Here is a 13,767-nt window from a genome sequence, read left to right on the forward strand (position 1 = left end):
GTTTTAACTGCAAACAACAATGTACACATGGTTTTCCTGTAGCACACAACTATTTATTGATAATTAAAAAAAATTATACAAAGATAGCCACAGACAAACAAGTGAAGAAAAAAAAGGAGAGTTTTTAAACTTTTCCCATTAAATACAAGTTGTTACCACATTTATTGTCTAAAGCACCACATCAAAACTAAGTGCAGATGGCAGACCTTCATTTTAAGACCCTTTTGTGTTTATTGTAAAAAGGGGGAGGCATGGGCAGTGATGCTCAGTTTTTTTTTGACAACCTTGGTTGTCGCAAAGCCAGTTCATGGGCATCAGCACTTGCACACACTAGGCTGTGAAAATTCCTACCTCAGAAGTTTGTCATGTGCTGCAGCCCAACACTGTCCTGTTTCCCCCATAATGGGAATCCAGCTCAAGTCTCCCTCAGGCAGCGAAAGGGTTGGTTCCTGGTTCCACTCATGACAGGGCACAGACTCTGCTCTCTTCTGGCACACTATAGCTTCAGGGAGTCACAGGTGTCAGTTGCTAGATGATGGTTCCTCCTCCTTCTTCTCCAAGCAGTTATTAGTCTGGCAGAGAGAAGGAAGGCAGGCATGAGACAGGCCCCTCTCCCCAAAAAAGCAAATGCAAGAGGAGACACTAATTATGCTGTCTCCTCTCTCAGAAAAAGCTGGGGGGCGAATTGATTGATACCTTCTCAATGATCTTCTGGATCTCCAGCTGCAGTGGAACAAGGCGCTTTTTGTTCTCCTGCAGCAGCCTCTGGAAGTGGGATTTCTGCCTCTCTGCTGATTTCACCTGCTCCTCCATATCAGCCAACTGCTTCTGTACATCCTGCAGCTCAGCAGTCAGCACCTTGTTTGAGGACTCTGTTGCTGAGAAACGGGTCTGGGCTTCCTCTGTGGGCAAAGAACACATTCAGCACTATGACTCCCTGGTGGGCCAGCACCAGCACCTACTGTGTCACCACCCCAGCAGTGCACTGTCTCACCCAGCTTGACCTCCAGTGTGTGGATTTTGCTCTCCAGGTACAGGCGGCTATTCTCAGTCTGCTCTGCCTTCTCCAGCAGCTTTCCCACGTTGAGGACAGTCCCATTATGGGAGATCAGGTCCCCATGCTCCACCACTGCCTTAGGCTGAGCAGAATCCTCAGCTACAGAGTTTGAGGCAGGCAGCAAAGCAAGGTTTCCTGAAACAAGAGCAACCAACTTAGTGGTGATTTTAGCCTCTAGGCACCTGTTGCCATGGACCATGTGTCCAATACTTACCCAAGAGCCCCTCCTCAGGGATGCTGTCCTGGCGGTTGTAGTGCAGGCTCCGATACTGGCACACGTACTGAGTCACTACTCTGTTCACAAGATGCTTCACCTGTCAACAGCGCACACTGCTCATTAGCACAGTAGCTTTCACAGTGGAGTGCCCCCCAACAAGGTCAGCCACAAGCTGGTGCTCACCTGCTCTTTGCAAAGATGTAGCCCCAGTGTCATGAGGATCTTCTCCAGGTCTCTTCTGTGCAGGTAGCCACAGAAATTCAAATCGAAGTAGATAAAGGCCAGGAGAGCATCCACAGGCAGCACAGCACTTGGGTCCAGCTCCTTGGGCTGCTAAGGAACAAGGCACATGCCTGGCTAGGGAACGAACCATTGGTTCAGGGCAGCCCTAATTTCCCCCCACCCTCTTTAAGACTAGTCAGTCTGGGTTGCAGTGGCAGCTTACTGACCAGGTCCTGGAGCGATGAAAACTCCATCTCTGACTGGTTGGAAGCAATGGATCTCACCTCTGCATCATCTAACTTGACACCTACAGGGAACACAAGCAAGGCAAGTTGTCTGCACAGCCCAACCAGATGCACATGCCACCCATGCCATGTGCAAGACCTACCAAAGTCCTCCTCATCATCATCTCGCAGCAGCAGGAGGTCATCCTCTAGGCTCAGCATGCACAGCTCATCAGTTGAGTCTTTGGGCTCCACTTTGCTGTCATCTTTGCTGGCCTTCTCATCCTCTTTGGCCACCTTGGGACTCTCACTGCATGCTGGCTTCTGCTCTGCCTCTTCTTCCTCCTGATGGGTCTGCAAACAGACAGGAGGAAGTCAGAAGTGCTCTGTAGTCTCAGCTGAAGCTGAGACCCTGGAGTGTAGTGGAGGACACACCTGCACAGGCTCCTGCTCACTGGTTGCCTCCTCCTGAGGCTCCTGGGCATCTTCCTTCTGCACTTTCTCATGCTCAGCTGGCTTCTCTGACTCCAGGTTCTTTGCCTCTGATGGCTCTTCCTTCGCTGGCAGAGCCAGCAGCGCCTTGTAAAGCTTGTAGCCAAAATCCCGCTGCAGCATCTCCTGGAAAAGCTCTGCCACCACCGCCACCTTGGGGAGGGAAAGGGGCAGAGAGAATTGTAAGTGCAGAGCTCCAAGCAAGTCCAGGTGCCACCAGGCAGGGCAGCTTCTTTAGGAACTGATTGGCCTGGTGCCTTCCCACTGGGAGAGGTAGGCTCACTTGCCTACCTCAAATGAAAGCTTTTCCCTCCGTCTCCTGTACTCCAGCAGGGTGCAGAGCGAGAGGTTGGAGCAGCTTGGCTGCCCACCCTGCATTGCTGGTTTGGGGTGAGCGATGATGGCAGGTTCCAGGGGGGGAGTTGGAGCTTCAGGTTCAGGAGCTGGCTCAGCAGCAGCATTGGTGGCATCCACATCCTGTGCATTGGCCTCCATTTCCTGGTCAGGGGCCGCTTCTGGGATCTCCACGTCCTGTTTAAAAGCATTACAGAAAGATCTTTACAAAAGTGAGCAATAAGACCTTTTGCTCTTGGCTTTATGACAGCCCAGTCTCACCATCTCTGCTTTCTCTTCCAGTGAGGGTGAGGGGGGGGGCAGAGGTGCCTTCTCTGCTTTCTGCTGGCACAGGGCCTCCCACTCCTCCAGAGGCGGCATGCAGCTCCAGACATCCGGCAGGAAGATCACCACTGTCTCCTTCTGTGACGGGTCTCCCTGCCGCAGATACCTAAACTCAGCAAAACGGAACCTGGAGCATGGGGCAGGGGAGGGGGGTGTGAGAGGGTCAGCTTTTGGAGACAGGGAGTAGACCACTCCTTCCACCCAAACCACAGAGCAGTCACAAGCCAAGCCTCTTGCACTTGCTGTTGGGTCCACCCCGCCAATGCTCAAGACAGAAGGCCTGCATCTTCCCTTAGCTCTTACTAACCAATCAAGTCACATGTGAGACCAGGTTTGAGCAAAATAAAAAATCAGTTGCCACAGTTACCCAGTGCAAAAATTCTATATATAGCCATGATGTAATCAGCCAAACCAATGCACCCAAAGTTCCAGCCCATATCTACATGGATCTGCACACCCCATCTCACCTTCCACCAATCCAGAACAGGCCACTAACCTGCTATTTCTTTTTTAACATCTAATTCTAATAGGGACCCAAATCTTATTAATACATAATGTTGTTTTAGTTCTCCTCTTTATGAAGTCATTGGGAGGTGAACCATCTGCATCAATTACCGTTGGAAAATGAAAATGAAATTGAAATAACCAAACAAACATTCATTTTCTGATTATAGCTGTAAAACTACTCTGAAGAGTCTTCAGAATAAATCACTGTTTAAAAATGTATAGTGTGTACCTGAAGATTATGTATTAAGGTTGTAACAACTAACAAAAAAAACATGATTAAATTGAGCCTTTCTGACCAGTGACTTAAATCAAATCCACCCTGGTGGAATAGCTGTCACTATAGACTTTTGTTTTCCTTGGAGGTCACCCATCCACCCTTATACAGCCTCCTGCTCCCAATGCCCAAGGTGGGGGAGGGTAACACTCACCACTTAGTGCAAGCACTCAGGTCCAAGCCAGTCTGGGCTTTGGTGCAGCGAATGGCTGTGCGAACCAGAACCATGGGATCAGAGTCCGGCTCGGGGCCATCCAGAGAAGGTGACCACTCTCCTCCAATCAGCACAGCTTCATCCTCTTTCCTCCCCAGCAGGAACTAGGGAAGGAGAAGTTGTGAAGCCCAATAATCCTCTGTAGAGGAGGGAATTCCTGCTCCTCCTCCCTATATATTCAACAGCAGCCTCACCTTTATTTGCTTTGTGGGGTGCTCTGGACTCTCCTTCTGCTCGCTGGGCTCTTCAATATATAACAAGCAATGGCGATACAACTCCTCTAGGCCTGGGGAAGACAGCAGCATCACCTATGGGGACAGCAACACAGTCAGATTGGCACAGATACCCCTATAAACCCTGGGACCCATTGCTCTGACTCTCTCACCTTGGCACTGAATGCAGGATCTGTGTCCTCCGGCACAACATCCTGGGTGGGATCCTCCTCTGCCTCGGGCGCCTCCTCCGCAGGGTCAGCCACCAGGATGCGGCTGGGGTGCCTCAGGGTCAGTGGCTGGGTAAGTGGAAAGGTGTCCAGCCAGCTCAGGCGGACATCATAGAACTCCCGGGGCAACTGGATGCTGCAGTAGCGTCTCAGGATTTCCATGGCATCGCAGAAGGGGCTGGAGCCAGGCAGAGAGAAACTAGGGCTAGCTGCAGACACACAGAGCCAGTCACAGCCCCTCAGCTGCTACCAACTTCAGGGATAAGTTTAGCATCTTTGAGGCATAACAGTGCTGGGGAGGGGAATCCTGGTCTGGCCAGCTGTGACCTATTAATATTTCCTCCTCCTTACCCCCAGTGGCTCTCTCCTCCATGTCTCACCTGTCCACAGCATAGCGTGCAAAGTAGACCCGGTACTGTGGTGGATCATGGCGTGGCTTTTTCACTCCCCACGGTTCGCCGCCTTTCTGTTTCCGCTTCTTCGAATCAAAGTCGTCCCTGTAACCAGCACAGTGTCCATAAGGACAGCCCTACCAGGAGACCTCTCTCCTTCCTCCCGCTCCAAAAAGCCCCTTAAGGCCTGCATGCAGGAATCACATACTGAAATGCAGCTACCTCAAGGGTGGGGAACACAATCATCAGATATCCAGACTCTTGCCAAAGGTTCTATATGGTCCTTCAAACACTCCCTTTGGAGCTTATAAGGACACACTTTGCACAGTCCTTACCATCTGCCTGAGTCCTGCCTGCCCTTTGGGCCCCGACCAGGGTATCTCCCAAGGTGGCCCAGGTGGAGCGAAGGGGATGACTGGAAGAGGCTCATTGCTAGGGAAACAAATACACAGTCTTATTTCTAAGCCACTCCAAAATCCAATCCCTGTCTGGACTAACTAAGGCTTGTTATTACTACATTGGCTTCCCCCGCCCTCGCTCCAGGAGGTGCCATCCCAGGGCTCCCACAACTCATGTCTGGAGGCAATCAACTTTGTTTCCACCAGCCTATGTCAAGAGGCTGGTGCACATACGCTTTCCTCTGGTCTCATGAGGATTGGGGCTTATAGCTAAGACGCAAGACCAAAATGTCCACAGGACCCTTGTCACTAAGACAGGTGAATCAGCCCAGAAATCCCTGTAGCTCCAGTGCTCTAAGTCTCCCCCGCATTAGTCATCAGTACTCACGTTTCTGGGGAAACAAAGGAGGGATCCGGTGAGGCTGGAACAGCAGCTGAGGTTGGGCTCCCAGGATGCCTTGTTTCTGTCCTAAGGATGCCACATGCAGAAGAGGGGTGGGAGCCTTCAGGAGGGGCTATAGAATGAAAGGCGTGCAATATTCAGGCCAAGAACTTGTTCCCCACCCAGGCCGAGGGCCTCCCAGCTTGCAGCAAGGGCTCAACAGGAGATGGCCCTCAAAAGGGAATGAGGGGGGAGTTCACGTGGCAGGAAGCAGCAGTGAGAGCCTGGCTTCCTCAAGATGAAGCACTGCACCCCAACCCCTGCTGGGTTGGAGAACGGGGAACAGCACAGCAAAGCCTGGTTTAACCTTTCACTGCCCAGGCTAGCTGCTGGGCCTAGCACAGCAATAGCTAAACAAGCAGCCTCAGTAGGCTCACGAGGATCAGCCTCAACCATCGCTAAGGCTGGGATGGGATGTGGCAACTGCTGCTGCCAGATCAAGGCAAACGTGAGCAACGTTCTCTGAGCATGGAAAGATCCTCCTTCAAGCCCAACATGGAGAGAACTACAAGGGCTTTAAGTGATACCTGATTGGACAATGTCTGGACTTTCATGGCATTCCAGGGCACCGATTGGCTTGGATTGTAGACAGCTTTCACCAGCACTTTCTCACCAATCTGTGGTAACCGGCCCTTCACGACACTGTCACAAAACACAGAGTAACAAGGCACCGCCGTTACCATTTCAGACCAGGGCCCAGGTGTCCTGACTTTAGCTCCCCCCTCTGCTCATGGGTTAGAGCAAATCCCCTCCCAAAGGCCTGGAGCCTCGGAAAGGAAAGAGCATTCTCGTCCTTAAGTGCTCCTAGAGCCCTTCCCCACCCTCTCACACACACACAGCAGCCCTCGCCTTACCTCAGCTGGAAGAAGACCTCTTCATCCACTACCCCAAAGTAGTCATGCAGGCTGGTGACAATGCCTGTGAAGACTCGCTGCTTCTCACCCACCTGCAAGGCAAAGGGCCAGTGGGTTCACTACATCATCCCAGTAGAGCAAAGTGGAGGCTGACACATCAGCACCAGACAGAACACACAATTGCTGCCGCTATGCTCAGTCACCGCCTGCACGCACACCCCACCACACACTAGTCAACAGACAATACACATACACACACACAGTCATTGTGCTCACATTCCAGGCACAAGCACAAATCACTTTATTCTCTGACACACGTAGCCGGCAGCCCCTATTATCCCCAGGACTGAGGAACACTGTAGTCAAGGGCTCTGTCACCACCATCTAGCCCCTTAAGCTTAAAGCTCACTTGAGCCCTGAAACCCTCCAACTAACAGAAAGGGAGTTTGCTATTTAGTGAGGGCCAGCAGGGCAATAATCCATGAGGCCCTGCTCTCTCTCACGAATGCACAGCACACAAGTCTTTCCATCCCAATCTACTGTGGCTCAGTGGGCTGAGCTGGCCACCTACAGATTCCTCTGGATTTCACTTTCACTTGGTGCATTATGTACAGTCAGCGACTGAGGGTACTCTAAAGGGAAATTCCTGCAGCCACGTGCAGGGGACTGGGCTGGGCTGGGACCAGAAGTGACTTAGTACTTGGAGGGTTAAGAATAGGTTGGCATGGGGACAAACTCAGGCTAGTCTCTCCAGGAAGTGAGACCCCCTGATGAAACACCAGCTTCCTGAAGTAGCAAAGCAGATGGAGCTGAGGGAAGGATTGTCTCCAACATACCTGCAGGTGCCGTGCATTCTGGATAAGATCTGCTGAGACCGGAGGGTTTAACAGGCCAGGTGGAGGTCCCAATAAGGAGGTCGGGTGTGTCCCTAGAACAGAAGAGAAAAAAAGTTAATCCCTAGGACACCTTGTGGAATCAACTCAAAAGTAGCTCCAATCTAAGGCCTGGTCTACACTATGCATTTAAACCGAATTTAGCAGCATTAAACCGATTTAACACTGCACCCGTCCACACGAGGCCCTTTATATCAATATAAAGGGCTCTTTAAACCGGTTTCTGTACTCCTCCCCGACAAGAGGAGTAGCGCTGAAATCGGTATTGCCATGTTGGATTAGGGTTAGTGTGGCTGCAAATTGACAGTATTGGCCTCCAGGCGGTATCCCACAGTGCACCATTGTGACCACTCTGGAAAGTGATCTGAACTCTGATGCGCTGGCCAGGTAGACAGGAAAAGCCCCGCGAACTTTTGAATTTCATTTCCTGTTTGCCCAGCATGGAGCTCTGATCAGCACGGGTGGCGATGCAGTCCCAAATCCAAAAAGAGCTCCAGCATGGACCGTACGGGAGATACTGGATCTGATCGCTGTATGGGGAGACAAATCTGTTCTATCAGAGCTCCGTTACAGAAGATGAAATGCCAAAGCATTTGAAAAAATCTCTAGGCTATGATACAGAGTCCACAGCACAGTGCTGTGTGACAAGCGTCATGGAAAGCCAAAGAATCAAATGGATGCTCATGGAAGGATGGAGGGGGCACTGAGGACTCCAGCTATCCCACAGTCCCCGAAAAGCATTTGCATTCTTGGCTGAGCTCCCAATGCCTGAAGGGTCAAAAACATTTTCCCAGGTGTTTCAGGGTATATGTTGTCAATTTACACCCTCTCCCTCCTTCCCCTGAAAGAAAAGGGAAAAAAACATCTCTCGCCTTTTTTCAATGTCACCCTATGTCTACTGCATGCTGCTGGTAGATGGGGTGCTGCAGCACTGAACACCAGCATCCCCTTCCCAGTGGCAGATGGTACAATATGACTGCTATCCATCATCAGCCCGTGAGTGCTCCTGGCTGGCCTCAGGTGAGGTCGGCCAGGGGCGCCTGCGTAAAAATGGGAATGACTCTTGGTCATTCCCGGCAGATGGTACAAAATGCTTGGTAACCGTCTTCATCATAGCAACTGGAGGCTGAGCTCCATCAGCCCCCCCTCACTTTCATGTCTAAAGAAAAGATTCTGTACTGCCTGGACTATCATAGCAGCGGGAGGCTGCCTCCCCCTCATTTTATCTCACTAAAAAGTCAGTGTTTCTTATTCCTGCATTCTTTATTACTTCATCGCACAAATGGGGGGGATACTGCCACAGTAGCGCAGTAGGGTTGGGGGAGGAGGGAAGCAACGGGTGGGGTTGTTGCAGGGGTACCCCCTAGAATGGCATGCAGTTCATCATTTCTGCGGGATCTCTGGGGCTCTGACACAGAGTGGCTGTGCTCTCTGGTTCTCTAGTACACTTGCCCCATATTTTAGGCAGGACTGACTCTATTTTAGACAAAACATAAAGAAGGGAATGACCCAGGGAGTCATTCCCATTTTTGTCCATGGGCCCCCGGCCGACCTCAGCAAGGCCAGCCAGGAGCACCCATGACAGCAGCAGACGGTACAGAACGACTGATAACCGTCATCCCATCATCAATTTACAATAGCATGGCAGATGGTGCAATAGGGATGGTAACCATCTCTACTACCTTGCAAAGGCAAATGAATGCTGCTGTGAAGCACTGCAGTACCGCGTCTGTCAGAGGCATCCAGTACACATACGGTGACAGTGACAAAAGGCAAAACGGGCTCCATGGTTGCCATGCTATGGCATCTGCCCGGGTAATCCAGGGAAAAAGGGCGCGAAATGATTGTCTGCCGTTGCTTTCACGGAGGAAGGAATGAGTGACGACATTTACCCAGAATCACCCGCAACACTGTTTTTGCACCATCATGCATTGGGATCTCAACCCAGAATTCCAATGGGCGGGGGAAACTGCGGGAACTGTGGGGTAGCTACAGGATAGCTACCCACAGTGCAAAGCTCCGAAATTGATGCTAGCCTCGATACATGGACACACGCCACCGAATTAATGTGCTTAGTGTGGCCACGTGCACTCGACTTTATACAATCTGTTTTACAGAACCGGTTTATGGAAAATAGGAATAATTCCGTAGTGTAGACATACCCTAAGCCATTCAGTACCAACCACCAACTTGTCCAACCCAGATTACAGGGGGGCAAGCAGAAGAGACACTGACCTGTAATTAGCAGTTCAATTTTCCAGATGCCTAATAGCAAGAGAACCAGATTGACTCACTGGTGCTACCAGAGTTTTCAGAAGCAATGCCCTGGGAAACTCCCACCCTTAGCATACCAAACTGTGGGGAGTTGGGATGGAAGATGCTGCCTCTACCGAGCATGTATCTCCTAATGCAATGGTTCCCAATCTTTAACAACCTGTGAACCCTTTTCACTAAAATGTCAAGTCTCATAAGATGTGTTTTTATGAGATGCTTATTACACATTATTGATCATTACAGTATTTTTATTACATTATGAAAATGGCAACATGTTTCCAAGATCTCACTTTCCTAACTTCTATCACTTTGAATAAGCCTGTTATAAACCAAGGCTCCTATGTTTCATCAAGAAGTATCAGATGTGAAACAGCATGAAGGTATTTAAAAAGCCAACTCAAAGAGTTCCTGCTACACAACCAATCAGGTCTTGAGCAGTCCAGGCAAACAGCGCATTTTACAACAAAGCTTACACTTGTCCTTCATAATAATTTTAAAAACAACACAATGCCTATTTAATTTTAAAAACAGCAAAAAAATATCCACCCCCTTTCAATTTATTACAAGGAGTCTTGAAGTTTAAATCTCCTCAATGTGATAGATATGCTTGCTTTGATCTGCTTAGCTCCTGGAAGTCCAGGGGCTCCAGGCTGTGAGACAACATTATTATCCATAAATAAAATGTGGATAATTCTTAAGTGAGTCAGTGACAGCACCTAGGAACAGAACTCAGGAGTCCTGGCTCTCTCCCACTCTGATTAAATACTTGACTCCAGGTTCCCCAGGAAAGGTGAGGGAAGCCTCATCACTTAGGTCAGGGTTCCCAAACTGAGGGTCAGGACCCCTCAGGGGGTCATGAGATTATTACATGGGGGGGGTCGCGAGCTGTCAGCTTCAACCCCAAACCCTGTTTTACCTTCAACATTTATAATGGAGTTAAATATATCGTGTTTTTACTGTAGAAGGGAGGTCGCACTCCCAGACTTGGTACATGGTCACCAGTACAAAAGTCTGAGAACCCCTGACTTAGGCCATTTACAATTAAGCTGGGCTACTGCTCAAGTCTGCAGAAAACATCCCCAGGTGTCGGGCTAGCTGACCTGAGAACGGCCTTGCTCCCTGCAGGTTGCCAGCTCGCAGAGGCTTCTGACGCTTGAACTGGGCCATTTCAGGTGATCGGGTTGTTCGTCTTCCCTAGGCGGTAGCTTCCCCTTGTCTAGAAGGGAGAGAGACAGACAAAGGCTGCAGCACAAATCTGCCCCCCTCGCCAAGAGCAGGGCGAGCCCAGACCCGCAGCGGGGCGCTCTCCTCGCCAGACAGGTGCTAGATGAATTCAGGCGCAGGGCGACCCCCAGCCAGCAACAGTCCTTTAAACCGGCTCCCCCCGCCCCCGACCACCACCAGCCCCGGGCCCCCCTAGGCCGCGCCCGCGCCCGCTCCCGGAGCCGAGGCGCAAGAGGCGGCACCGCCCCGCACAGCCCGGGGGGGTTGGGGCCGGGCATTGCCCCCACCCCATGAGGGGGACCGGGGCGGGGATGGGCACTGCCCCCCTCACCCTCCAGATTAGGGGGGAGACGCTGCCGCCCCCTCACACCCCGCGTAGCTGCGACGGGGGAAAAGCACCCGAGACCGGAACCGGAACCCACCTGCGGGCGAGGGCGGAGCAGGTCAGGGACATGCAGGACCCGCGGCACCTCGGACAAAGGGACCCGGAAACGCTTCACCGGAAGCCCGCTCTCGCCCGCCCCGGCCCAACCGGAAGGGACCGAGAACCGCTGAAACACCGGAAGTGTTGCTGCTCGGAGCGGCAAACAGAGTCACTAACCGGAAGTTACGTAATCCCTTAACGGAAGAGGGCCCGCCCTGACCGGAAGTGTGGCAGGGAGGTCTGGGATGGAGCCCGCCCCCTTATAGCATGTTTTGGGAGCCTGAGGGACTTGCCTGAATCTGGGCCCAGGGATAACAGCGTATACTGTGACATCATAATATCCCAGTGACGTCACAGTTATGCATCACTTTGTTAGATGACTTCCTGGTGCTACCCCTCTGGAGGCAGAGCCCTCCCTCATTGAGGAAGTGCTGGCCCCCGCACGCAAGAGGCCCGCAGTATCGTCCCACACCGTCACGTGCACAAGCAGACACCCCTCCCCACCAAACCCCACCCAACTGTGCATCACCCAACACCTCATCCCCTTCTCCCAAAGCTGCCTTACACAGCTCCACCCAGCGCCCGCAGTAGCATCACCTCTCCCACTACTGGGACAAGCCCCTATGTACCCCTTGTGTTTAGAGAGGGAGGAAGGTGAACGCCGCTGGTAAACTCCAGCTAAAGTGATTTCCATCAGTAAGCCGGGGGTAGGACACAGCCCATTTCTCCGCCTAGAGCAACCACTCATGGGAGTTACCAAAAGTGGTCACCTATCTTCAAAAGCTTGCACACCAGAGAGCAGTGATGGTCTATGGCCGTGATACGTAGTCGCTTGTGATAGGTGGTCTCTCTTCCGAGGTGGTCTCTCCCAAAGGTTTTACCATAGACCTAATTCTAGAGGCTAGTAGGCCCTTTGGGAATTTGCTCTTTGGACTCTCAAAGGCTAGCCTGGCCCTGGCCCAACTTATTTCTTTCCCTTAGCTCTGGCAGATGGATCCTACCGCTATCCACTCCACAAAACTGACCCATTACATCTCCTAGCCCAAGTCAGCTTTAACAATCATAGCGTCTGTACATTACTCCCTGCCAGGAAAGGGATAGCACATGAGCTGTTAGGAATAGCCATTACCCCTACATCATAATCATACTAAGACCATATGCAACTTGTTAATTGAAATTATTTATGCCTTATTTTAAGCAAGTATTTAATTCATCTCAAATCCTTTCACCACAGATAAACATTTAACCATGCAGGAGATTGAACAATAAATGGAGTGCATCTCAAACAGCAAATCTACTCCAGGGAGCTGCATGGATTATAATGGAGATGTTACTGCCATCATGTGGCTAAATTTAAAACCTTCCCCACTTTCATTCAGGATAGGTTCTCTCCTTTGCCCCTAGCCCACTTCCTCAGTAGGAAACAGAACCAATAATAGCTCCACTTCTATCCAAATGCAGCACATGCTAGCTAGCCGGGCTCTGGCTCCTTACAGGTGAAGGCCTAGCTCACTTTGGAAGTGGTGGCTAAGCTTTAATGCAGACTCAAGCCATAGACAAGCCCATCAGAGCAGAAGGTAGGCAGAGTTTTCACAATTGCATACAGGGTTGGCTCCAGGGTTTTTGCCACCCCAAGCAGGAGGAAGAAAAAAAAAAAAGCTGTGATCGCAATCTGTAGCTCTACCACCACTGCTTCAGTCTTTGGCGGCGGGTCCTTCACTCCGAGAGGGATTGAGGGACCCGCCACCGAAGACCAGAACGTGCCTCCCCTCACTGTTGGCTACCCCAAGCAGCTGCTCGCTGAGCTGGTGCCTGGAGCCGGCCCTGATTGCATAGTATTGATTATTGAAAAACAGGGTAGAAAAATAGCTGCTCTTATACAGGGCCCATATTCAACTAGGTCTTGTCTAAAAAAAGAGCACTAAAGTCACAGGCCAGCCCCAGCAACCATAAGAGAGCATGGCTCAACCTTGGCAGAACTGCAGCAAGGATAGGTCTCTTCTCAGTTCCACCCTCTCTCCCTTGGAGAACCTTCCTCCCCACTCTCCCTGCCACAACTCCCCTGAGCTCATGCTGGGAGAACAGGATTCGTTAATTTCCCATACATGGCTTGGCTCAGCAACCTTACAAATCCCTGCACTTGAGAAAGCTGTGATCTTTCCTGGGTCCAGAAGAGGATTAACCCCTTGTCTCTGCCCTGTCTATACAGCCCAACACGCTCATTAGATAGCAGGTCTGTCCACACACACAAGCACCTGCTGTAGATATCTATCATGTGAGCACAAGAACCAAATTCCATTTTCACCCTCTCCATTCTAGCACTTCTCTACTCTGCCTCTCAGCCAGGGCCAGCTCTAACTTTTTTGCCACTCCAAGCAAAAAGGAGCACTGCACCGCCAAAGCCCCCGCCCCCCTGAGCGCTGCGCCGTCCCCCCCCCCCGAGTGCCCAGCCCCCCCCCAAGCGCCACGCTGCCAAAATACCCCCCCAAAACAAAAAACAAACCCCTCTAGCGCTGCCCCGCAGAACCAAAACAAAAAA

General features: G+C 51.3%; 1 protein-coding gene across 3 annotated transcripts; it reads right to left on the reverse strand.

The window, feature by feature from the left end:
- Nucleotides 1–31: 31 nt before the first annotated feature.
- On the reverse strand, nt 32–11,343 carry CCAR2 (cell cycle and apoptosis regulator 2). 3 transcript variants are annotated; one of them, XM_050939907.1, is made up of 21 exons: nt 11,227–11,343; nt 10,681–10,796; nt 7,250–7,341; nt 6,414–6,505; nt 6,087–6,201; nt 5,506–5,632; nt 5,055–5,151; nt 4,708–4,824; nt 4,271–4,505; nt 4,080–4,193; nt 3,826–3,989; nt 2,828–3,017; nt 2,504–2,743; nt 2,156–2,365; nt 1,885–2,074; nt 1,724–1,803; nt 1,458–1,604; nt 1,272–1,371; nt 995–1,192; nt 697–902; nt 32–572 (listed from the first exon to the last, which is right to left on the reverse strand). In XM_050939907.1, exons 2-21 carry the CDS (start codon nt 10,745–10,747, stop codon nt 522–524), a joined length of 2,832 nt encoding a protein of 943 aa, XP_050795864.1. In that variant the 5' UTR covers nt 10,748–10,796; nt 11,227–11,343; the 3' UTR covers nt 32–521. The 3 variants fall into 3 exon arrangements, with proteins under 3 accessions (XP_050795864.1, XP_050795862.1, XP_050795863.1); XM_050939905.1 differs by having other exon boundaries at nt 1,458–1,607; XM_050939906.1 differs by lacking the exon at nt 11,227–11,343 and adding an exon at nt 11,136–11,219 and having other exon boundaries at nt 1,458–1,607.
- Between the last annotated feature and the right edge of the window lie 2,424 nt (nt 11,344–13,767).

Source organism: Gopherus flavomarginatus, chromosome 2 (genome assembly GCF_025201925.1).
Source record: "Gopherus flavomarginatus isolate rGopFla2 chromosome 2, rGopFla2.mat.asm, whole genome shotgun sequence".
Lineage (NCBI taxonomy): Eukaryota > Metazoa > Chordata > Testudines > Testudinidae > Gopherus > Gopherus flavomarginatus.

Bases quoted from the DNA above. Each gene is read 5' to 3' on its own strand.
- CCAR2 (XM_050939905.1), bottom strand. From the start codon at position 10,747: ATGGCCCAGTTCAAGCGTCAGAAGCCTCTGCGAGCTGGCAACCTGCAG. The intron at 2,075-2,155 runs GTGTGTCCTCCA...GTCTGTTTGCAG, and splicing joins GTGAGCAGGAGCCTGTGCAG to ACCCATCAGGAGGAAGAAGA. The intron at 1,804-1,884 runs GTAGGTCTTGCA...TGTTCCCTGTAG, and splicing joins TGATGATGAGGAGGACTTTG to GTGTCAAGTTAGATGATGCA.